This window comes from Octopus sinensis, linkage group LG13, assembly GCF_006345805.1.
Source record: "Octopus sinensis linkage group LG13, ASM634580v1, whole genome shotgun sequence".
NCBI classification, from domain to species: Eukaryota; Metazoa; Mollusca; class Cephalopoda; order Octopoda; family Octopodidae; genus Octopus; species Octopus sinensis.
The window spans coordinates 55,348,143-55,374,478 of record NC_043009.1 but is presented as its reverse complement, the minus strand read 5'-3'; the positions used below and the strand labels follow the sequence as shown (position 1 = coordinate 55,374,478).

The 26,336-nt window shown below is 37.7% G+C and overlaps 1 protein-coding gene across 8 annotated transcripts in view; it reads left to right on the top strand.

Annotated features, from left to right (window-relative positions):
* The window catches only part of LOC115218438 (probable cysteine--tRNA ligase, mitochondrial), a 34,119-nt gene extending 12,206 nt beyond the window's left edge, over positions 1-21,913 (top strand). For 7 of the 8 annotated variants that reach the window (XM_036508380.1, XM_036508379.1, XM_036508378.1 and 4 more), the window contains exons 2-14: positions 437-855; positions 2,837-3,005; positions 5,055-5,232; positions 8,521-8,598; positions 9,220-9,346; positions 9,906-10,039; positions 12,148-12,279; positions 13,974-14,112; positions 14,991-15,111; positions 17,402-17,503; positions 18,621-18,744; positions 19,621-19,739; positions 21,826-21,913. In XM_036508380.1, coding sequence (XP_036364273.1) covers positions 533-855; positions 2,837-3,005; positions 5,055-5,232; positions 8,521-8,598; positions 9,220-9,346; positions 9,906-10,039; positions 12,148-12,279; positions 13,974-14,112; positions 14,991-15,111; positions 17,402-17,503; positions 18,621-18,744; positions 19,621-19,739; positions 21,826-21,885 — 1,806 coding nt within the window. In that variant the 5' untranslated portion in view covers positions 437-532 and the 3' untranslated portion in view covers positions 21,886-21,913. The remainder of the gene's footprint in view (positions 1-436; positions 856-2,836; positions 3,006-5,054; positions 5,233-8,520; positions 8,599-9,219; positions 9,347-9,905; positions 10,040-12,147; positions 12,280-13,973; positions 14,113-14,990; positions 15,112-17,401; positions 17,504-18,620; positions 18,745-19,620; positions 19,740-21,825) is intronic. The other variant, XM_036508382.1, reaches the window with a different exon arrangement.
* The last annotated feature ends 4,423 nt before the right edge of the window (positions 21,914-26,336 follow it).

The following is a 26,336-nucleotide window of genomic DNA, read 5'->3' as shown; positions in this document are numbered from 1 at the left end:
ACACACACACACACACACGATGGGCTTCTTTCAGTTTCCGTCTACCAAATCCACTCACAAGGCTTTAGTCTGCCCAAGGCTATAGTAGAAGACACTTGCCCAAGGTGCCACTTGGTGGGACTGAACTCGGAACCATGCGGTTGGTAAGCAGATTTTTCAAGCCAAGCTGATTAGTAGGAGACCTAGGAATAGACCAAGAACACAATAGTTGGATAATACTCAGTCTTGGTCTCAGTTGTTCACATTTAGGAATCCAGCAGGTAAATTTAATGATGGTTGCTCTTCAATAGGACCCTATGGAAGACTTAGGACTTTAACCCCATGCCTTGTCCATGAATAGTGGGTGGAAAAGATGAATGAATGGATATTTTGAACATTTATTGGTACTCATTCAAGAATTAATTTCTTTATTTTGATTTTTTTTTTTTTGCCACAGGTACACTCGATGAAAGATGTTAAGTCCTTGATGTTCTAATTTAAGAAACCATCTGTTATTTTCCAAGTTCTAAAACATATTTATAAAGTTACTAGAATGATTTGGTTCAGAATTCATCCAAGAAGTAAAGTGAACATGTATAACTTCCTACACTTGGAATTAAGATGGTTATCTCGATGTTATCAAACAAAGAACCATGAAAAACTTGTATTGAGACAAATTAGAACTTACTTGCCTAGTTTAACTAGTTCTCTTTCAAAGGACACTGGACCAAGTAGCAGAAAACATTTAGCAGTAGTTCCAAAATATCACTCAACATGGATTCAGCCAGAAGGATTTGACACAGGAATCAAAGTTTACAATACTCTGACAAAACAAAAGGAAAAATTGATTTTACTCCGCAAAAACATTGCTACATGGTAGGTCGGACATGTTTGTTGCTAGTTCACCAATTTTTTTTGTTTGTTTTTACATTGTTCTATCAGCCTTAATCGGATGTTATCAAAAGAACTGGCCATTTTGTATATTTTGGATTACATTGTCTAGTGTATCTTTGCTTTTTTTTTTAAGACAATACAGTTTGATTTGAAGAGAGATTTGGCTGTTTGTGGCCATTTTCAAATCACTCGGTCCAATTCTCTTTACATAGATACCCTAGGATAGAAACAGCATAGCATTGTAATATTGGTTTGCTATTAGTGTTAAGAAGGGCATCCAGCTGTAGAAATCATGTCAAAGTTTACAGTGGTGTTTGGCACAGTTCTCTGACTCACCAACTCCTGTCCAATCCCTGCCAGCATGGAAAATGGATGTTAAATGGTGCTAATGATGATATTCTGAATTTAATTATAATCACAGGGAAAATTAGGTGCAATAGATTGATGTGATAACTGGTATTTTATCCCAGAGAATATTTGTCTCTTATAGGCGCAGGAGTGGCTGTGTGATAAGTAGCTTGCTTACCAACCACATGGTTCCGGGTTCAGTCCCACTGCGTGGCACCTTGGGCAAGTGTCTTCTGCTATAGCCTCGGGCCGACCAAAGCCTTGTGAGTGGATTTGGTAGACGGAAACTGAAAGAAGCCTGTCGTATATATATATATGTGTGCGTGTATGTTTGTGTGTCTGTGTTTGTCTCCCTAGCATTGCTTGACAACCGATGCTGGTGTGTTTACGTCCCCGTCACTTAGCGTTTTGGCAAAAGAGACTGATAGAATAAGTACTGGGCTTACAAAGAATAAGTCCCGGGGTCGAGTTGCTCGACTAAAGGCGGTGCTCCAGCATAGCCACAGTCAAATGACTGAAACAAGTAAAAGAGTAAAGAGTAAAGAGAGTATCTGTTTGATACATTGATACAGAAATACTTTTGCAATAGACTGTAGTGGTCTGTGAAAAGTCATAAAAGAAATCAGTTTGGTAGACTAAATTTGGAAGGTGTGGTGATCAGTTTAATATTTTGGTTGTGGAGAAGTTTCTGAAGAACGTGAGTCTGGGGAAGATTAGTTAAGATATTTAATACAGTATCTGTAGAGTGTAAGAGATGAAGGTGCATTAAGGTGTTGTGCTTTATCTCTAAGGTCAACTCTTATCAAACAGACCTAAGATTTTCCATCCATGACCATCTCAGTTTGTTTTCAAACATGTGTCTTGGATAGCATTGTTCAATAGTAAACCAAACATGCTACCCAGTTTAATATCTTTTGCCTGGTCTTTGGATGCTTTTAGTAGAGTTCACTTTGTTCCAAGCATTCAGACCCCACAATGTTTTTCCTTCAAACATTACCCTAGAGATAGCGAAGCTGGGCACCAGCTTCATTATTAATCTCATTGATTTCAGAAGGTCTGAAAAGATCAGGGACACTATCCCCTCCTCCTCCTCTGAACTTATCTTTTATCTCTTCTCTTCTATCTTTTACTGGTCTCAGTCATTGGACTGCAGCCATGCTGGAACACCATCTTGAAAGGCTTTGGTCAAATAAAATGAACCCAATATTCTTTTCTAAGTCTGGTACTTATTCTGTCAGGCTCTTTTGCCAAACTGCTTAGTTGCAGGGATGTAAACAAACCAACACTGGTTGTCAAGCTGTGGTTGGGGGTGAGGACATGAACACAGAAACATGCATGTGCGTGCACATGTACACACACACAGACACGCACACACACACACACACAGGGCTTCCGCAGAGTTTCCATCTACCAAATTCACTCACAAAGCATTGGTCAATCCAGGGCTACAGTAGAAGACACTTGTCCAAGGTGCCACTCATTGGGACTGAACCCAAAACCAGGTGGTTGCAAGGCAAACTTCTTAACCATACAGTCATGCCTAAATAAAAATAAGATAGAACAATTTCTCTCTTAAAATCATTATTTCTGAAATATTTCCTTTTTCTCTTCCCAGGTACATTTGTGGGCCCACAGTCTATGACAGTTCACATTTGGGACATGCCAGTACATATATCCAGTTTGACATCATCCGTCGTATTTTGACAAAGATATTTGGAATCCATGTGATCCGAGTTATGAGTATCACTGATGTTGATGACAAAATCATAGACAGAGCTAACAAAGTAAGTCTGAGCCACCAACTGTTTCAAATTTTTTTATCATACAATTTTCTTTCCATTTTTTTTTTGTTTTTTAACACATTTTATTTTTCCAAAATGCTTTCATTGTTATTTACCCTTTACTTTCCCATGTTTGCATGCATCAGTTGGAATTTGTTGAGACAGATTTTCTACAGCTCGATGCCCTTCCTGTCATCAACCCTCACCTGTTTCCATGAAAGATAATAATTTCCCCGTGGCCTGATATGTTCCCAATGCTTAATCAATTGTTTAGCTAATGTAACAACAATAACAATAATGAAATTTTTTCCAAACAAATGCGTTTTTGAAACTGAAGTGCAAAACTGCATTAGACCCCTTTCTTTACCCATAATTTTAGATAACATTTTGCAGAAATACTTTTTCAAGAGTGTGGATTACATTAGATTGAAAATTCAAACACATTTATAAAGAATTAGCAGTATCGCCCAGCGTTGCTCGGGTTTGTAAGGGAAATAACTATATAAGCATTTTTAGAGAGTTACTTCCCTTATATAACCCGAGCAAAAATCATTAAAAATGCGGAAAAATGATGGTAAATTTTTTTTTAAATCATAGACTCATCGTAGACACACGCTAATACCCAGAAGGGCTCGATATGAATGACGACTATAAGATACTCGCTTTTGGTTAAACTGCACCGCAAAATGTGGGAGTAGTTAGGAATCTAAATCGGAGGAGACAGAGTCTCACACACACAACTTCAATTTTATATATAAAGATAAGTGAAAATACTAAAGTTATAGAAATTAGTGGTAACGATATCTGGGCAAGAAAGATAAAGAATGATACAAAATTCTTCTAAAAAGGCATTAGTGTTTGTGTGTGTATGAAACAAGTATAATATTAAAACAAAATATCTTTTTCATACCTCTTAAAATCACTGGATATATTAATCCCAGATTGCAGAATAGATTTCAAATGGTATTGAGTGTTATAGAAAAAAAAATATCACTTTCCTTTTGCAAGTTTTCTCACCTAAACTCTAATCAGGCAACTAATGTGTTTCATTTTCGTGTGAGAAGAGAGCAAGAGAGAGTGATGAGAGACTATGGATAAAGTAAAAAAGAAAGAGCCTTCTATGAAAGAGAAGGGAGACATAGAGTCTATATATCCGTGAGTTTGTGTGTCTTTCCACATTAGGCATGTTATTAATAAACGCACACACACATCTACACATATATATACATGACAACTGACATGCATGAATGTATGTCTGTGTGTGTCTATCTTACTATATATATGTGAGTATATATGAGGGCCATTTTATACCACAATGATGTCACATTTTCTTTATCAGTGTATGTGTGTGTGTGTTTGAGAAAAGTTTTCTTGTATGTTTAAGAAAAAAAACATTAGTTTTCTCTTCCACAGTACTATGGATGTGTGTGTGTGTATGTGTGAGAGAGAGTGCCACTTACACATACATGCAAAAAAAATACATACATGACAACACACACCTTTACTCACTCACACGCTCTCACATCCATTTCATATACAATATATGTGTATGATATAGACGCAAGAGTGGCTGTGTGGTAAGTAGCTTGCTTACCAACCACATGGTTCCAGGTTCACTCCTACTATAGCTTTGAGCCAACCAAAGCCTTGTGAGTGGATTTGGTAGACAGATGCTGAAAGAAACCCATCGCATATATATGTGTGTATGTGTCTGTGTTTGCCCCCCCCCCACTCCAACATTGCTTGACAATGGATGCTGATGTGTTTATGTCCCCATAACTTAAGAGACCGATAGAATAAGTACTAGGCTTACAAAGAATAAGTCCTGGGGTCAATTTTCTCAACTAAACAAAAGCTAAAAAATGGTGTCACTCTAGCATGTGCTCTACTTGACTATTTACACTTTAGTTTGCTGAATAACCCTAACCAAGGTCAGGTCATTTTGCAGCATTTACGTAGATACTTCAGTGGACTGCATGCTAAAGTAGCATCAAAAAGATTGTTAGCATTGTCAAACTAATTGAAATTCACTTTTCTGTTGTACTTATTTAGCTGGGAACTGAGATCAGTGAAGTATCTAAGAAGTTTGAGTATGAATTTTTCCACGATATGGCCTTGCTGAATGTCTTGCCACCAACGTATCCTGCACGAGTCACCGACCACATGGACAGCATTATAAACTACATTCAAACTATCCTACAGAAAGGTTTTGCTTACAAGACTCCTGATGGTAAAGTACTTTCATGAAGTTAATTTGTTAAATCAAACTGAATATTTGTCTGTATTGTTTGAGAAAAAAAATTACGAGTTTTTGTGAGTAATTGTTTGTCATTTAACCCTAGGTCAGCTGTGCTTAGGTGGACCTATGGACAAAAGCATTCAAGGCATGATCATTATTTTCTTTATGGTACATGTAGCCTTGTTTTTCTTTGATTCATTCATCACTGATCCATAGTATGTTCCATTGTGAACCATATTACGCTTATCACAGATTGATCTGTGATAACATGGGTTGGCAATCAATTAAAGATTTTGCTTGTACCACAGAAATATGCCTTGGCAACCACCCATAATGTTCAGCTACCAAGAATGCTCTGACTATAGCTTGGGTTTACTTGACCATACTACAAAGCTGTATATTTTTTATACAGATTTACTTACTTGTATCCATCAACATGGGACCAGCAAGCAGAAAAAAATACAAAGGTATTTGATCCTAACAAATAGTGCAGACAAGTTTATTCTCTGCAGGAAAAGGTAGAAATCATCATCATCATCATCGTTTAACATCCGCTTTCCATGCTAGCATGGGTTGGACGATTTGACTGAGGTCTGGCAAACCAGATGGCTGCACCAGACTCCAATCTGATCTGGCAGAGTTTCTACAGCTGGATGCCCTTCCTAACGCCAACCACTCCGAGAGTGCAGTGGGTGCTTTTATGTGCCACCGGCATGAGGGCCTGTCAGGCAGTACTGGCAATGGCCATGCTCAAATGGCACTTTTTATGTGCCACTTGCACAGGGGCTAGTCCAGTGGCACTGGCAACAACCTCACTCAAATGTCTTTTCACTTGCCACCAGCACAAGTGCTAGTAAGGCGACACAGGTAATGATCATGCTCGAATGGTGTTTTTAACATGCCATCGGCACAGAGGCCAGCTTGTTGCTCTGGCTACGATCTCACTCATATGGTACTCTTAGATCAAGAAAATACTTTACTGTAGAAACCTCACTGCTATGGGTCACAAGTCTAATGTCAATGAATCTATCATTCATTACATTTACAAAGCGCATGGAAATGATTCATATATCAGCATGTTTATTTTTTAACCAAACCCCTGTGATAAATGAAGATAGATGTATCAAGTATCCATAACTAAATTAGCCAGATTACTCAGGCTTCCTTTCCTTTCTAAAGTGGCAGGTTGTGATTTAAGGGAAATTTAGTTATTTCTAACTGATCAAATGAGGGTGTAGAAACCTGCATGTTTTTTTTTATCTCTGATATTGTTTCTCACATTGCATAAAGTACAAGGTTTTTTAAGAAAAGGGATATTGTAATGTTCGCACCTCTCTCAAAGCTGCTACTATGTAAGTAGTAAACTGAAAACAAGATTAGATTTAGCTTACTATGGCTTACTTCAGTTCTGATACAAACAAATAATCTTAATGATCACTTTTTCTTCATAAGATAGTTGAATGGACATTCAACTTGTTTTAGCTCTGATCAACATCAATGGAATTTGTAGTTTTGGTACCAGTGCCGGTGGCACATAAGAGAACCATCTGAACAGGGCTGTAGCCAGCACCGCATCGACTGGCCTCCGTGCTGGTGGCACGTAACAAACACCATCCGATAGTGGCTGTTGCTAGCCTCGCCTGGCCTCCGTGCCGGTGGCACGTAAAAGGCACCATCCGAGCGTGGCCGTTTGCCAGCCTCGTCTGGCACCTGTGTTGGTGGCACATAAAAAGCACCCACTACACTCACGGAGTGGTTGGCGTTAGGAAGGGCATCCAGCTGTAGAAACTCTGCCAGATCAGATTGGAGTCTGGTGCAGCCATCTGGTTTGCCAGACCTCAGTCAAATCGTCCAACCCATGCTAGCATGGAAAGCGGACGTTAAACGATGATGATGATGATATAATACTCATTACTAGAAACACTAATAAAAAGAGAGAGAGAGATGTTACAGTTTATTAATTGAATACAATCAACATAAACACTTTTCCTCTCCTCAGAGACACAGAGAAATATGCTCACATGCATAAGCAGAGAAAGGGGGGGAGGGAGAGAATCATTTGATGCTAAATCAGCAATGCTAAAACAGCTGTGCCAAAACATCTCCTAACCTTGTGGCTTTTGGTTGAAGGATCAATAGACAGAAGTTTGTAACATAAGAAATTGTAAAATAACTTAATATTTTTATGAAAAACATCTGGTATATATTCTGTTTACCTCTTCACTAAACATAGATTCTATAAGCTAACCAAATGTACTCATGGCTACTGAGTCTGTCTGTACATTTATAATAATATATGCGAAATTCTGTCTGTCTGGGACCCTTGTATTTCAGTCTACATATGCTCTACATAGATATATTATACCTTTTTCTGGAATCAGGATGATCCCAGAATTGAAAATCTGCCCTTCATTTGGTTCTTTACCATCCAGCATTGGGATTAGGCCTGGATGAGGATTTGTTACATCCTAACAATAGGAAATTCGAATTTTAAAAGAACTCCAAAAGTTTATGAATTTTTTCATTTAAACTGAATTAAAAGTAATACCATATTGGTAGGGTACCGATAAATGCTTTATTATTATTGCTCTCTTTAGTTTTGTACTGTAGGTATAAAAATCTGCATGGAGTGCAGCTTTTAAGCTACTAGACAATTTACTGTACACTGTATATTGGTCTTTAGACATGAACATCATCGTTGTTTAATGTCCACTTTTCCATGCTTGTATGTGTCAGACAGAATTTGTTGGGCATTGGGGTTGATGCAATCGACTTATCCCCACCCAAAAAATAACTGCCGGCCTTGTACCAAAATTTGAAACCAATATTTTGATCAGTTGTAGGGGTGGGGAATTCATTTATAACTTCAGAGGAGTTTTTGTTCTTTGCAGAACCTGAGCTTGGTTTTAAAGATCTAGGAAATGCTTGTCAGCCACCTTTTCTTCCTCATGATATCTATTTATATTTTGGTCAATTAAGCCAGTTAAAGTTAAAGGTATTAGTTATGAATACATAAGTGCCAATGATGGGTTGTGAAACACCAGCCTTTTGGCTAGTTGTCTGATTATTTCTCTGTCAACTTAACCATTTTTTTTAATGAATTTCTTCATAGGAGCTGTTTCTCTCAATGAAAACTGCAATGAATTACCATTCAGTGATGTATTACATTAATTATCATACAACATAGATGGCTATTTTAATTCAATACTACTTCTATTAAATGTAACATATATATATATATACACATGCACATGTATGATTATTGTATTTTGTTTCCAGGAAGCGTTTACTTTGATGTTGAAGCATATCCAGACTATGGTCAGCTGCGCCAGAAACAGGAAATATTTGAAGAATCAAGTTAGTATTTTGGAAAGTATTTTAGTGTTCTGGTCAACTTGTTAAGTTGAAGGTTGATAAAATGAATACCTATGCTTGTAAAAAGACTAAAGGAGTAAAAAACAAATCAAATGTACCACTCTCAAACTACTTATTTCTTGAAATTCTTCCAACTAAAACAGTTCCAAATTTCATGCTTCTACACTCTGTTGGAGTAGAGTAGTTAGGCTTAAAAAGAGGATTTGATGTCTAAGCAATCCAGGGTTTCTGTGTATAATGTCAAGAGCCCATGTCAAAGCAGGGATTGATAACTTTTATCATTTACTTGCTTCAGTCATAGGACTGAGGCCATGCTGGGGCCTTGAAGGGTTTGGTCAAACAAATCAATTCCAGTCCTTACATTAAGCCTGGTACTTATTCTATCACTCTCTTTTGCTGAACTTATATTTATGTCAGGCACTGATTCTATCAGTCTCTATTGTCAAACTACTAAGTTACAGGGACATAAACAAACCAACACCAGTTGTCAAGCAGTAGAGGGAACAAATACACATGCACACATATGTATATATTATAAATTGGTAAATCTACACAAAAAACATCTTGAAATAAGACCTTTCCTTTTCTGTAATTTCTTTCCAGCTCATGAAGGCAAACGTAGCTCGTTGGATTTTGCTCTATGGAAAGCCATGAAAGAGGGGCCTTCCTGGGAGTCTCCTTGGGGTAAGGGCCGACCAGGATGGCATATTGAATGTTCTGCCATGGCAAGGTAAGTCAGTTTTTGATGTGTGCGTGTATGGATTTTTTCATATTATTATCATAATTATTAGTTCTGTAGTATATTAAGAGAAAGTTGGTGCAGGTATGGCTGTGTGATGAAGAAGTTTGCTTGCCAACCACATAGTTTCAGGTTCAGTCCCACTGCATGATACCTTGCTAGCTACTATACACCAAGCTGACGAAAGCTTTGTAAGGAGAATTAGTAGAAAGACTGAAAGAAGCCCATCGTGTTTGTACATGTATGTTTGTGTCTCTTTGTCTTCACATTGAGTAATAGTTGTAAATGAGTGTCACTGTCATAATGAGAAAACATTTCTGGCCAAGGAGAAATATTATCTTGCTAGGAAACACAGCTGAGTAGACTGGAACAATGTAAAAGTAAGTGTTTTGCCCAAGAACACAACATACCACTTGGTTCACAAATTAAAACTATTATCTTGCAGTTGTGAGTGCAACACCCTAACCCCCATGCTAAACAATATGACAGCTGTTGAATGTTCGTGCTCTTTATGTAAAAAAATCCTATTTATTGCATTGTTTACTTCCAGCAAAATCTTTGGTTCCAACTTTGATTTGCACTCTGGAGGAGAAGACCTTATTTTCCCACACCATGAAAATGAGCTTGCTCAGTCCCAGACATATCATGGATGCAAGCAATGGTGCAATTATTGGCTTCACACAGGTAAGAAATACACAAATGTGGCATTCCTGTTGTAGTAAGACCTGATAAATTTTTTTTTTTACTGGAGCGCAAGTTAGTTGTTTAGGACAGATGCTGACCAGTTAAGCTGACGTTGCACACATTCAAACAACATCTTACGCCCAAGTTGAAAACACACCTAAAAACAGTAAGTTGAGTTAGTTGCTGTGAAGATGTCGAACTGTTAACGATGTACTTTCAAGCTCCTCATTCTCTCAGCCTCATCTAGAACATGGAAAGTTATTTATTCACTTTCCTAGTCGTTATGACTACTGGGCTAAGTTTTCTTTAGCTACTCTGAATCCTTGTGTCCAGTTCTTCACTTGACATTTGTTTCTTTTAAGCAGTTATGAGTCTTATTATATCCTGTTTGCTGAAATTAGCTTCTCCAGCAAGATTAGTATCTGCACTATGACATTTGTCCAGTTTTATACTATGGAATTGTTATCAGCTTCAGTGTAGAGTCTTGGTAAATAGTAGTAAGTGAAACTGAAATTATTCATGTCATACAATGTTATTCCTACCAGACTGTATGTCTACATTATGATGTTTTGCACACATCATAAGTTTTTCAGTCACACACATTTGTTCAGAGTTTTTGGAAACCTGTAATAAAATTGCTGCAATTTTGAACATGAATACAAATCATTGCCTTCTGATTTTTTCTGTGTAGCATGTGAAAATGATATACGACATGAGATGAGAATGAACTGGTAAGCGATGATTTATTCTCTGTTATAAAATACAATGATTGCCATACATGAAATAAATTAATATAACAGGTTACAACAAGGATGTGTAAGAGGCTTTGTGGTCAGGCTGGACTGTTGATCTTGTAGACAAAGTTGACGTACTGTTCGGTGGTGTGTAGAGGCAGCCATTAGTCTGTTGATTGTGTGGTGTTTTCCTGTCAGGTTTAAGCCTTCAACATTCAGACTACTCTCCCAAATGCAGAGCTTATATAGTCACATTGTTTTGAATTTATCATGCATTATCTTGTAGCTTCAAGAGTTCAATGATGTGTTTGTTTATTTTTAGAATGACATTGTAGAAGGTATATGTGAGAGGTTGGTTCTGGCCAGTTTGAACACAAACAGGTAGACTATTTGGGCAAGATGTAGTTGGTTTAAATGCTAATATAATACAATGAACTTACTGTATACTGTACTCAGGTGCACAACTCCTCAGGAAAAGGAGCCAAACATGAAGGGTGAAATCCAGTTCCAGTCTGACTGTATGGTTGTATTTTTGTTTTTGTAAGAATAATTATCGGGTATTAAAAACAATTGCGCCAACAGAAAAAGCCTAACAACCATACAGTCATGAGAAACAAGGTGTACAAAAGCAAAAGGAAAAAAACCTCCAGACAAAACATTTAGAAATTTAAATTTATGAGTGGAGTTGTTAAGAAAGAAAGAGACATGAGATGTACTAATTTCTTTAATGTATCTAGTGAGCAATGGTGATGTTGAAGTGTTGATGATAATGATTTTAGGATAATGTCAGTGTTGGTCTTTTATTTTATTTTTTACTTGTTTTAGTCATTAGACGGTAGCCATGCTGGGGCACCACCTTAAAGGGTTTATTCAGGCTAATCAACCCTTGTACTTAATTTTTAAGTTTGGTACTTATTCTATTAGTCTTTCTTGCTGAGCTGCTAAGTTGTGGGGGCATTAACAAGCCAACTCCAGTTGTCAAGCAATTACTGGAGCACAAAGACACACATACTCACACACATACATGCATGATAGGCTTCCACACAGTTTCTATTTACCAAATTCACTCACAAGGCATTGGTCAGCCCTGGGCTATAAGAAGACACTTGCCCAGGGTCATTACAGTGGGACTGAACCTGAAACCATGTGATTACAAAGTGAGCTCCTTAACAACACAGCCATGTCTGTCCCTATTGATGCTGATGATAAGTAACAGCAGTGGATATTTTGGTGAACATGATGCCAGTCAGAATGTTATTTTGTTAAAGACAATATTGGTGATGATGATTATGAATTTTGTTATGATTTTTGTTTATTTGAGTTTCTTCAAGATTTTATTACTCAAAAGGTGATTTATTTTTATCTTTCCTTTAGGTCATCTTCATATTAAAAACCAAGAGAAAATGTCAAAGTCTCTAAAGAATGTTGTATTGATATCAGATTTTCTAAAGACCCACACAGCTGACCAGTTCCGTTTCTTCTGCATGCTTACTCATTATCGCAGAAGTAAGTTTTCAAATCTCTTATGTTGCCATCCTTATCATAATTTTTCTCCCATACATTCTCCATTCCTAATGAATTGATTACCTACATATTTCACTTAATTTTCTATACAACCAAGATTGTGGAAACGGTTTAATAAAATATCTATAACTTAATGTGTATATGTAAGTGTATATATATATATTATTAGTGTTGACTATCTGGCATCTCAATATTTATGCTGTAATGAAATTTTAATGAAAATTTTAACATCATCATCATCATTGTTTAACGTCCGCTTTCCATGCTAGCATGGGTTGGACAATTTGACTGAAGTCTGGCGAACCAGATGGCTGCACCTGACTCCAATCTGATCTGGCAGAGTTTCTACAGCTGGATGCCCTTCCTAACACCAACCACTCCGAGAACGTAGTGGGTGCTTTTACATGCCACCGGCACAAGGGCCAGTCAGGCAGTACTGGCAACGGTCATGTTCAAATGGTGCTTTTTATGTGCCACCTGCACAGGAGCCAGTCCAGCAGCACTGGCAACGACCTCGCTCCAATGTTTTTTTCATGTGCCACCAGCACAAGTATAAGTACGAACACCTTCAGGTTATTAAATGGCTTTATATTTCAGCCAAATTTCATTCAGTAAGTTCGCCAGCATCTAAAAATATGAATCACATATTTTCTGCCCTGAAATCTTAAGAAATGTCCTGTAATAACAATGGAGTGAGTGTCTACCAAATTCACCCACAAGGCATTGATCAGCCCTGGGCTATTAGAAGACACTTACGCAAGGTCATCACAGTGGGACTGAACCTGAAACCATGTGGTTGCAAAGTGAGCTCCTTAACAACACAGCCACGTCTGTCCCTATTGATGCTGATGATAAGTAACAGCAGTGGATATTTTGGTGAACATGATGCCAGCCAGAATGTGAATTTGTTAAAGACGATGTTCGCCGAGGTCGACTTTGCTTTTCATCCTTTCGGGATCGATAAATTAAGTACCAGTTGTGTACTGGGGTCGATCTAATCGACTGGCTCTCTCCCTCCCAAAATTTCAGGCTTGTGCCTAGAGTAGAAAAGAATATTGGTGATGATGATTACGAGTATTACAAGTGTCATTTGGGTAAACCAAAACAGAGTTATGTCCCTTCTCCATGGGAACTAACTAGAGATTGAACCACTAACTAGTCATTCTCAGCCTACCAGAAATAGGAACCAAATTTCTCTCAAATCATACATTTCCCTTCTTAAAACAAGGACACTTAAGTTTATGTACTTCTAGATACGCTGTATTTGGAAAGCATTTATTAAGAAAACTGCTCAATGGTGAGGGGGGGTGAAAGAAAAGAAATACTATTTGTTTAAAACTTAATGTAATGATTGCTTTGGGTTAAAACCTAAGCCATAGTAATCAAACTGTTATTTCAAATCTCTTTATACTCTCTACTGGCCTAGTATTCTTGTCATATTTTCTCTGAACATGTATAAACAACATGTAGCATGTGGAAATTAAGGATTTGACAAACACTGAGGAATTCAGTTTATACTACATGAGCATGACATAATCTGTTATATAAAATTACTTAATCTTTCTGAGATGATTAGAGTCTGTAGAGATAAATGATGAACCTTTTATGGAGAAACATAGTTGATGTCTGCATGTAAAAGCTGTAAAAAAAAAACCCAAAGTGTCATATAATTCCAGGAATTTCTTACCATAAGGAATCAATAGAGAAAGCATCAAAACTTCTCACCCAGATTGAATCCTACCTGCAGAACTCTTCAGCCTATATCCAGGGACAGATGAACTGTGGAAATATCAGTGAGTCAGAAATACTATCAAAGTAGGTATATTCGTTTCTAATACACACATATACTTGCATGTATACACACACTCTTAAGTACCCACATATACACACAGATTTACACTTGTCATACATACCTGCACACATACTCACATGAATGTGTTCTCATAAACGTTTGAAATGACCTTATAGTTTAGATCATATAGACTCAGGCTTGTATGGCGGTAGGCAGGGCATCCAGTTGTAAAAACAATTACTCCGACAGGAAAAACCATCCCATTTGTGCAAGTCCAGAGGTAAAAATCAGTATTTATGAAAAAGTATGTATGTATACTTGTATACAAATTTGTGAGTTTGCACATATAAGCACAAGCATAGTTATGTGGTTAAGAAGCTTCCTTTGCAACTACATGGTTTCAGGTTCAGTCCCACTGTGCAGCAAACACCTTGGGCAGGTGTCTTCTATTATAGCCCCAGGCCAACTATTGCTTTGTGTCTGAATTTCGTAGATAGAAACTGTGTGGAAGCCTTTTATATATATATATATATATATATATATATATTATATATATATATATATATATATATATATATATATATACATATATATATATATATATTTATATATATATGTAATGTGTATATATATATATATATATATATGTAATGTGTGTATATATATATATGTGTGTGTGTGTGTGTAATGTATATATATGCATTTCACTCGCCCCTAAGCCCTAGGCTATCACCTAATCACCCTTACCCGTCTTGTTGCTTAACAACAACAACAACAACAGCAATAACCATATACAAAAGATTACTTCCACCACTACTGCACTACATAGCAATATTATGTTTCTCCATACAAACACAGAATCCTAACTATCAGGCTTTGTGGGTTTTTCCCCCTCTTTTAGGCTGGATCAATTACAGATGTCAGTGGGAGAAGCTTTGTGTGATGACTTTGATTTACCCAGGACTGTAGCCAGCATCATGTCATTTGTGCAATTCATGAACACTGAACTTACTCCAACACAGGTAAAATATCAATGAAGTGTTAGTCATAGTAACAGTATTATTTTACTTGTTGTTATTATTGTCACACAGCTTTTAATCTCAAAAAAAAAAAAAAAAGGAGAATAAATACTACAAAGTATTTTTGTTTTCAGACACACCAGTTTATCAGTTTTTAACATTGATGTCTACATCTTTCACTTATACACATTAGGGAATATATATACATTTAGTTTTACGTTCATTTTGCCATGTTAGTGAAGGTTCTTGCTCAAGAACACAATGCACAGTCTAGTCTGGAAACCACACTGAAAATCTTATGATTGTGAGTGCAATACCCTAACAACTATGCCATGAACCTTCACTCACATGGAACCTTCACTAACATGGTCTAGTTGTTAGAGTATTGCACTTACAGTCATAAGATTTTCAGACAGGTTTCTAGATTGTGTTCTTGAGCAAAACACTTCATTTCGTGTTGTTCTGATTCAGTCAGCTGTAAATGAGCTCCAGCAGTAACTGGGGAATTAACCTTGCAACAAATCAATGCCTTCTACAAACCTTGCATTCTGAATATTCCACTCTTCAGGGTCGTACGACTAACTCCTTATTTATTATTGGTAAACAGATAACTGGAGCTAGTCATATCTAGTTTGCTATCCAGTCTGTTTATATATGTAGTGACGTCATTTTCCAGTGTGCATGTGTGCTAACATGAAATTTTTTATTTTTTTATGTTATGTATTTTAAACTGTATATTCTTAAGTTGGACTGCCTGTTATGCTTGGTGCACGGATCACACTAACAGCTTAAGTCAAATTTTCTGTCGACGATGGAATGGCTGACAAATGCTTGAGACGAATTGTTGAACGATGATGATGACTGCGTCGGAGATGGTGGTTGACTGATTGGTTCAGGCTCGGTAGAAACTAGATCTTGGTTGAGTGTTCTATGGTCTATGACCAGACTCCGGGTCAACACTGTAAAGGAACTGGTTTTATTTAATGTATATATGGGTATTAGGAAAGGCATCTAGTAGTAGGAACCTTGCCAAAACAGACATGGAACCTGAACAGCCCTTCAGCTGATCAGCTCCTGTCAAACTGTCTGACCAGCATGGAAAGCAGACATTAAATAATATGATGATGAGGATGCAGGCATGGCAGTTTGATCGTGTGTGGGGCCTTTCCAGAAGGTTCCAGCCCTGCACACACACACTGAAGAATGACGTCCCACACACGCACACTGGAAAATGATGTCGCTACACATATTACTGATGGTTCTGATGCCAGCCACAGTGGAGGCTAATGACATTGATTTGGTTGTGTGTGAGCAGGGAATGTATGAATGAATGAGTCTACTTTTAGGGGACTCATTGGGAATGGATGGTCTCATTTCAAATTTTGTGTAAGTTGTTATCTTCTTGTGTTAACAAAATAAATATCAGTCAAGTACTAGAATCATTCTTTTGACTGGACATATTTATTCCGAAAGAGACCCCTGGTCAAAGTCAAACCAAGAAGTCTGATACCATAGCTTTCTGGAAGACCAACTCTGCCCATAAGCAATGAAGGAAAGGAGTAGATGCCTGTGATGACTAACTGACAAAAGCTTTGTCTTGCCAGTCAGTCACTAACCATTTCCATGACGACACAAAGATTATTCTCAAAGAAAACATACCAATCAAGGCTACTAGTTTTGTTATGACATGATTAGATTGGTATCATTGGCATAGAGGGCAAGTTTAGAAATATGATCTGGAATGTCATTGATGGAAAAGAGAAAAATAGTAGGACCAAGTAAAGAATTTTGAGACACTTTAGCATTGATAGTATATGAATTTGTCTTCTGGCCATCAAGAACCACATTGATTCTGCAATTTGAAAGAAATGATTTGATGATGTTAAGGAAAGACCTAGACATACCATAGCCTCTGAACTAATGGGTCAGGCCAACATGTCACACTCTGTCAAAAGCCTTTGAGATATCAAGATCAATGAGTAACTTCACTGGAAGAGCTTAGTGAATGATAGAAATGGTAAGATATGATAGTGAGAACATCAAGAGCAGACCTAGATGCATGAAAACCATATTGAAAATCAGAAAAAATACCAGAAGATTCCAGGTACCCGATCAAAGCCATGATAATAATGGATTCAAAGACCTTACTAACTACAGGAAGCTAACTTATAGCCCTACACCCAAAATTTGTGGACTTGTTCCAAAATGAAATTACTATAAGAAATCTTCTGTTCTAATAAGCTATCCTCCTTTGATCTACTTCATAGTAATCTCTGATTCTTTTGTATCTCAGGACCCGTCATGTTCCAGTCGCAGTACTGTTGCTGTTGCAGTTGCAGCTATGTATGTTTCTGAATTACTGCAGAGTTTTGGTATAAACTTTGGTAAACAAACGGTAAATGCCTTCTGTAATATTTCATTATATTTCTGTAATATTTTAATATTTTTTATAAAGGTGGCAAGCTGTCAGAACTGTTTGCATGCTGGGCAAAATGCTTAGCAACATTTCATCCATCTTTGTGTTCTGAGTTCAAATTCCACCAAGGTGGCATGCTAACGTTTCTGCCAGCTCGCCGCCTTACAAAAACTCACAAGCCTGGCATAAGGCGGCCAACTGGCAGAAACGTTAACATGTTGGGTGAAATGCTTAGCGGTATTTCTGTCGTTACGTTCTGAGCTCAAATTCTGCCAAGGTCGACTTTGCCTTTCATCCTATCGGGGTCGATAAATTAAGTACCATTTACGCACTGGGGTCGATGTAGTCGACTTAATCCCTTTGTCTGTCCTCGTTTGTCCCCTCTGTGTTTAGCCCCTTGTGGGCAATAAAGAAATAAATAAAAACCTTGTGAGTGGATTTGGTAGATGCAAACTGGAAGAATCTCACTGTGTGTGTATATGTTTTACCGTCTCTTTGTCTAGACATCACTTCATAGTTGTAAATGAGCATCACTGTCATATAAGCGTTGTCCTTCATTTCAAGTCGACACCACTTGCATGATGGTGACACTTGTTTACATCTGTCATTTGATGTCAAGGCAAGAAGACAATCTCATACACACACACGCACATGTCATCATCATCATTTAGTGCCCATTTTCCATGCTAGCATGGGTAAGATGGTTTAACTGGGACTGGTAAGCCAGAGAGCTGCACCAGGCTCCAGTCTGTTTTGACCACTTCATTTCTATGGCTGGATGCCCTTCCTAATGCCAACCACTCCATAAAGTGTACTGGGTATCTTTTGCATGTCACCAGCCCAGGTGCCTATATCTATACACACACACACACACACACATAGGGCTTCTTTCAGTTTCCATCTATCAGTTCCACTCACAAGGCCTTCATTGGCTCAAGGGTGCTATGTAGTGGGACGGAACTCAAAACCATGTGGCTGGGAAGCAAACTTCTTACCAGTCAGCCACACTTAGGCCTATGCTGATGCAAGAAATTTTTGTTGTGTACCCCATTTAAAGATACCCACCTGTATGTACCCTGTCTTGTATCTCTTGCAGCAGCAGCAGGCAGAGTCCGGCAGTGATCTACAACTGTCTCAAGTCATTGACAGTACAGTGAAATACAGGAACAAAATTCGACAGTTTATTCTAAGCCCTCATGAAGATATGTCGTTTGGGAAAGGTAAGTAATTTATCACTGCCACCCCTACTTTAATGACTTTCATCATCACTACCACCACCACCACCAATACCACTATCACTATTACAACCACCAGCACCACCATCAGTATCACAACTACTACCACCATCACTACAATCATCACTATATTCATTACGTCCATCTAAACTACAGCCACTACCACCATCACAACCACCACGGCTATCACTACCACTACTACCATCACTATTACTATCACCACTCACCACCACAACCTTCACGGCCAGTCACCATCACAACTACCACTGCTATCACCATCACAATAACCATCACTATATTCATCACTACCGCTACCACCACCACCATTACTATGACCACTACTACCACACTATCACTTACCACAACCGTCACAACCACCACCACCACTATTACCATTACTACAATCATCACTATATTCATCACTACTACCACCACCACCACCATTACTATGACCACTACTACCACACTATCACTTATGACCACCATCACTACAGCCTTCACAACCACCACCACTATTACCATTACTACAATCATCACTATATTCATCACTACCACCACCACCACCATTACTATGACCACTACTACCACACTATCACTTACCACCACCATCACCACAACCTTCACAACCACCACCACTGTTATCATTAACAACTTAAATAGAAACAAAAAAAAACAAGAATCATCAGTAGATCATACCTTAAGAAAGGTGGTTTATTGTCTGTGACCCATGAATTTATCTCTAATTTCACCCACCACCCTTAAACATTTTATATTTTCATGTCTGTTACAATCTATTTTAAAATTCATTGAAATACTCTTGTTTGTTAGACATGACCAAATTCCTTCTTTGTTTCATTCCAGATTATGAAGATCTCAACAAGAAAGAAAAGAAGAAAGTAAAATTCCAAGCTCTCCAACCTCTAATTTCTTCTTCTGATGATATTCGTAAAGAATTTGCAGCCATGGATATACAAATAATTGTAAGATTGATTGTTTACATCAGGCATGGGTGACTATGTGGTTAAGGTGTTCATTTGCCAGCCATGTGGTTTTGGGTGCAATCCCAACTTGAACAGGCCAACCGAAGTCTTATAACATGAATTCATTAGACGGAAACTAAAAGAAGCCTAGTGTGTGTGTGTATATGAGCCTACTTGCCTAGCCAGCTGGGTGGCATCATTTGAAAGCTACAACATTGATTTATTCCCTACAAAGTTGGGTATAACAAGTGGGTGCTTTTTACATGCCACCGGCACAGGTGCCAGTCAGGCAGCACTGGCATTGGCCACATTTGGATGGTGCTTTTTATGTGTTACCAGCTCAGGAGCCAGTCAGGGCGGTGGAAGCTGGCATCGACCACATTTGGATGATGCTTTTTACATACCACCAGCATGGGGAGCCAGTCAGGCGGCACTGGCAACAACCCATGCATGAATGGTGCTTATTGCGTGCCAGTATGGGAGCCAGTCAAGCAGAACTGGCATCGGCCACAACTACAATTTCCATTTGATTGTGATTTGATTTGATTTGATTTTAATTTTGATTTACTTCACTTAATCGGTCTTCTCAAGCATGGCATGTCACCCGACGATTCAAAGGTACTTTTTAAATGGGCTGGTGATGTGACACTGGTGTAGGCTACAGCTGTGATCTCACTTTACTTGCCAGGTCTTCTCAATCACAGCATATCTACAGAGGTCTCAGTTTTTTGTCATTGCCTCAGCCATTGGAAAATATTACCTCACTTGGAAACAAGTGGGGGTTGACAACAGAAATGGCATTTAACCTCAGTGAATTCCTTCCACCTGTACAAACAAAAATGTGGATGTGAAAACGATTACAATGATGGTTATAGTAGGGGCAATGGTAATGATACCATATGGTGAATTGGCTGAGTTGTTAGAGCACTGGGCAAAAGACCTTGGAATATTTATTCTAGTGTACTTATTTTCAAATCCTGCCAAGGTTAGCTTTGCCTTTCAACTTTCCAAAGTCAATAAAAAAGTACCAAACAAATATGGTGAACTAGTAGAATTGTTAGATCCACATACAGTATACTTTGCAGTATTTGTTCCAGCTCTTTGAGTTCTGAGTTCAAATCTAGCCTTTATCTAATTTCAAGCAAAATTTCATTCTCTTTACTTTTTTACTTGTTTCAGTCATTTGACTGTGGCCATGCTGGAGCACCGCCTTTAGTCGAGCAAATCGACCCCAGCACTTATTCTTTGAAAAAATAGTACTTATTGTATCAGTCTCTTTTTCTGAACAGCTAAGTTACGGGGACGTAAACACACCATCATCAGTTGTCAAGTGATGTTGGGTGGGGTGGGGAAGCACAGACACACAAACATACATATACGACGGGTTTCTTTCAGTTTCTGTCTACCAAATCCACTCACAAGGCTTTGGTCAGCCCAAGGCTACAGTAGAAGACACTTACCCAAGGTGCCACGCAGTGGGACTAAACCCTGAACCATGTGGTTTGTAAGCAAGTTACTTACCACACAGCTACTCCTACGACCCATTGGGTCAAATTTGAGTTATTTTTTTTTATTTATGGCTAAATATTGTGAAGTCTTTCCTCAAAGTAAGAGGTAACAGCTATCTTTACTTGTTCCAGTCATTAGACTGCAGCCATGCCAGGGTACTACCTTGAAGAATTTTAGTTGAAAAATCAATCCCAGTACTTATTATTTTTTGTAAAGCCTGGTACTTATTCTATTGGTCTCTTTTGCTGAACCACTAAGTTGCAGGATGTAAACACATCAACACTGGCTGTCAAGTCAAATTTGGGGAGAGAGGTTAAGTCGATTACATCAACTCGATTTTCAAAAGTATGAAAAGTAAAGTCAACCTTGGCAAAATTTGAACTCCGAACCTAAAGATGAACAAAATGCTAGTATGCATTTTGCCTGGTGTCATAACGATTCTACCAGCCTGCCGCCTTGAACAACATAATATTAAAAATATTCATTGTATGTGTTTAATTACTGATAAAAGTAATGCTCCCTATTTAACAATAATTTCATCCTATATTTAGAAGTTCTTTCATTTTTCTTTTTATAGGATTATCGAGATGACTCTTCATGGAAAATTGTGACAAAGAAAAAGAAAAATGAAAATTAAGAAGTTGAGCATTTGATCTTCAGACAAACAAAAAATTTGCAGTGTGGAGTTTATGACCCTGCACATTCTGCTGTTAAACCTGGTATCCAGATTTTTTTTTTTTCATCCTTCCATTGGGTTTTTATTTTTTTTACCTTCCAGGTAAAGTACCTGTCAGATCTTGGAATTGATTTAAATTTTCCTATAAAGCATCCTAGATGTGAATCGAATATTAATAGAAGTGGCAAGACAGAAGAAGAAATGCATAAATTGAAATAAAAATTATTAAAAAAAAGCATGTAATATTTTTAAATGAAACTGTGATAACACAAAATCAGTGATATGAGAGATTGGCTGGACATAGAATATATGAAACTTGGCTAATGTGCATAAATCTAGTTATTTATTTGAAAGCCTCATCTGCGATGATTGCAGACAAAGTGGAAAGCTCTTATTTTTCTTTTAAATAAACAGTAAAATAATTAAGAATACATGCGCATGCACACACAAACACACACACAGACACACATACACACACATCAATTTCTGGAACCTTCCATTCCAAGACCTTTCCAGATTATTGATTTTCTCAAACTAAGGCTGGTCACCTCTAAATTAAATAAATATTAATGTAACTATGGAAAATGGACGCTAAAAGATGATGATGATACAATTTTATTAATGCTGTACTGCACAAGGTACTTTGAAACAGGGCCACACAGTAAATTTGTCTGTTGGCTGCGGGAATTTGAGGTTCCTGCTCATAAATTAATGCAGATTATAAGAGGTTCTAGACCATCAGTGTCTGGAAGGTGTGTGTTGTACCTTTGTATCTCTTTACTACCCACAAGGGGCTAAACACAGAGGGGACAAACAAGGACAGACAAACGGATTAAGTCGATTACATCAACCCCAGTGCGTAACTGATACTTAATTTATCGACCCCGAAAGGATGAAAGGCAAAGTCGACCTCAGCGGAATTTGAACTCAGAATGCAGCGGCGGACGAAATACCGCAAAGCATTTCGCCCGGCATGCTAACGATTCTGCCAGCTCACCGCCTTAATTTGTTGTACCTTTGTGTATATATTTATGTGTGTGTGTGTGTGTGTGTAATGGTAGCATATCAGTGTATAACTAATTTGCATATTGTACATTAATCAGCAACATGATTAATTGGATAACATACGTGATTATATAGGACACAGCATAATTTAGAATACCTAAAAAGAGAAATTCAACGATGGATAGTGAGCTGTGGATTTTGGAAGAAATCATTGGAATAAAAGATGTTTTGTTTCATACAATTAATGATGTTTCTTCATTAGAATATTTTTTTTAGCAAAAATTCACCACCAATATTAAATCTTATAAAAAGAAATATTTTTATTTTTATGAATAAAAAAAGTGTTGAATTTTTATCCCTTTTTATGTTATTTGTTATTTAGTTTTCATCGTCATCATCATCATCATCATCACCATTTAACATCTGCTTTTCTGTACTAGTATATGCTGGATGGTTTGACAGGAACCAACAAACCAGAAGCCTGTGCCATGCTCTACTGTTTTCTTTGCCATGGTTTCTTCTAGTGGATGCCCTTTGTAAGGTCAACCACTTTACAGTTTGCACCAGGTGCCTTTTATGTAGCACCAGCATTAATGATGTCACTAGCACTACACACCCTCAAATAAGAGGTTTTAGTATTGAGGGAGGCAGGTTTATGCTAGATGATGGTAAAATGCGAGCATGAAAAGTTATATTCTTAAGACTATAAACATGGAAAAGTACAGGACAAGTTACTACACCTGTAAAAGTATAGGACAAGCTATTACTTCTAGTAAAGAATAAGAAACTTTTTACTTAAAATATTGCAGCTAAAATTAAAATTTGAATATTATAAATTATTTTATTATAGTTTACAAATAACATTATACTTATTTAAGTAGAATTTGGCTAATTTACTTCCTTAAATACAGAAAAAAGTGACTAATTAGACAAACTTACAAATTAGCTGAACAGTTTTGTACAATAAATTTAAAAGATGAGAACTGTAAAGATTGATAAATTAGAAGAACTGGCATTCTTTGTTGCAATATTTTAAGTAAAAAGTTTCTTATTCTTTACTTTACAAGAAGTAATAGCTTGTCCTATACATTTACAGGTGTAATAATTTGTCCTGTACTTTTCCATGTTTATAATCTTAAGAATATAACTTTTCATGCTCATGTTTTTCCATGTAATATATATATGTATATATATATATACTAGCAGCTAAGCCCGGTCTGTTTGGATGATGTGGCTGTGATTGTTTTCGGTTAGGCCTAATCTATAACAGCGTTTCTCAACCTTATCATTTCGGGTCCCATGTTTTGATTGGAGCCTCACCCTTGTCAGAAAACAGCTTTAGGAGTTGTGAAGAAAGAATTTGTATGTAGTCTGTTTCTGAGAGCTATTCTATTGGGCCTCTGTCTAATCATTAAAACATTGATTTAATTATGAACGTAGAAAGAAATTATACATTAATCCCTATTTTTGTAAGCAGTTGTATCCGTAAAAATTTTATTTGCAAAGAGCAGAAATTGAAAGAAGATATATGAAATGGATGTGTGTGTGTGTGCGTGCATGCTTGCGTGTGTGTATGTGAGAGAGAAGAAGAGAGACAGCATAGCAAAAGTTTTGGCTGACTGTCATCCTGTACTCACCTTGTTGCTAGAGAAATGGTATATGCCGGCTGTGTGAGCAACTGGTTGTTTTAATGGTGGAACAAACAGGAAATCCATTAGAAAAATTTTAATCGATTTTCTCGGTAAGTATGAGGGCTAGGAAAAAAATACAAACCGCATTCCCATGTATGCACCCGTCTCCACATGTGTGCCATTTTCCACGTGAATCCACCCAGCCGTTTGGCTGCAAACTTCAAGTCAAGAAAGAATACAACGATCGCTCATGTCCAGCACAATTTATATTGGAGTGGCTGTGTGGTAAGTAGCTTGCTTACCAACCACACGGTTCCGGGTTCAGTCCCACTGCATGGCACCTTGTGAAAGTGTCTTCTACTATAGCCTCGGGCTGACCAAAGCCTTGTGAGTGGATTTGGTAGACGGAAACTGAAAGAAGCCTGTTGTGTATATATATCTATATGTATATATGTGTGTCTGTGTTTGTCCCCCCAACATCGCTTGACAACCGATGCTGGAGTGTTTACGTCCCCGTTACTTAGCAGTTCGGCAAAAGAGACCGATAGAATAAGTACTAGGCTTACAAAGAATATGTCCTGGGGTCGATTTGCTCGACTAAAAGGCGGTGCTCCAGCATGGCCGCAGTCAAATGACTGAAACAAGTAAAAGAGTAGAGAGTGTATATATGAAACATCTGCTTTTCCAAGCTCACATAGATCAGACAGATTTTGTAGAGCCGGATGCCATTCCTATTGCTGACCTTCACCTGCTCTCAGGTGAGGGTTGGCGACAGGAATTGGCATCCATGCCCTCACGTGATTACATGGAAGATTGGAAGCAAAGAAAAGACCACTTGCATGATAATGCCACATGTTTAAAACTGCTGCCCAATGTTGAGGCAAGGAGATAAAACAAACACACATATATTTCTTAATTACCCACAAGGGGCTAAACATAGAGGGGACAAACAAGGACAGACATAGGTATTAAGTCGATTGCATTGACCCCAGTGCGTAACTGGTACTTAATTTATCGACCCCGAAAGGATGAAAGGCAAAGTCGACCTTGGCGGAATTTGAACTCACAACGTAACAACAGACGAAATACGGCTACACATTTCGCCCGGTGTGCTAACATTTCTGCCAGCTCGCCGCCTTCATACATATATACATACCATGTTGATCTCTGGTGTAACCATGATGTATTAGTGATCTCATGAGATAGCTTTCTTTATTTCCATTGATTTGTGAATACACAATTGTATAATGTGAAGCACACATGTTAATGCAGACATGTAAGCATAATTCCTTTCACACACAAATTAATACTACACGAAGAAGGTTGTGAAATGGTTGTAACCCTAAAGATGTCATGTGATTAAAAATATATTCACCTGTCATACCACCTGTTATGGTTTATATATACACATTTGTATATATATATATATAATATATATATATATGTATGTAAATGTATAATATATACATATGTGTGTCTGTATAACCACACACTTGTACACACACACACACAGAGTAACTTACATTTACTTCACAGACACAACCCCCACAAACCTCACGCATACACAGACATACGCTGCACACAAAACACACACACACACAGCATATACATATACGCACAGACACATACTTCAAACTACCAGTTAAACACCTTTCTGCTGACCATTCTCCTACGCACATGTGTAGGGAGACACACAACAGACAGCCACTCCTACATAAAATTCTTACTATAAATTCTTCCTATGACCTTAAGCTACACTAGTCCAACCACACACAT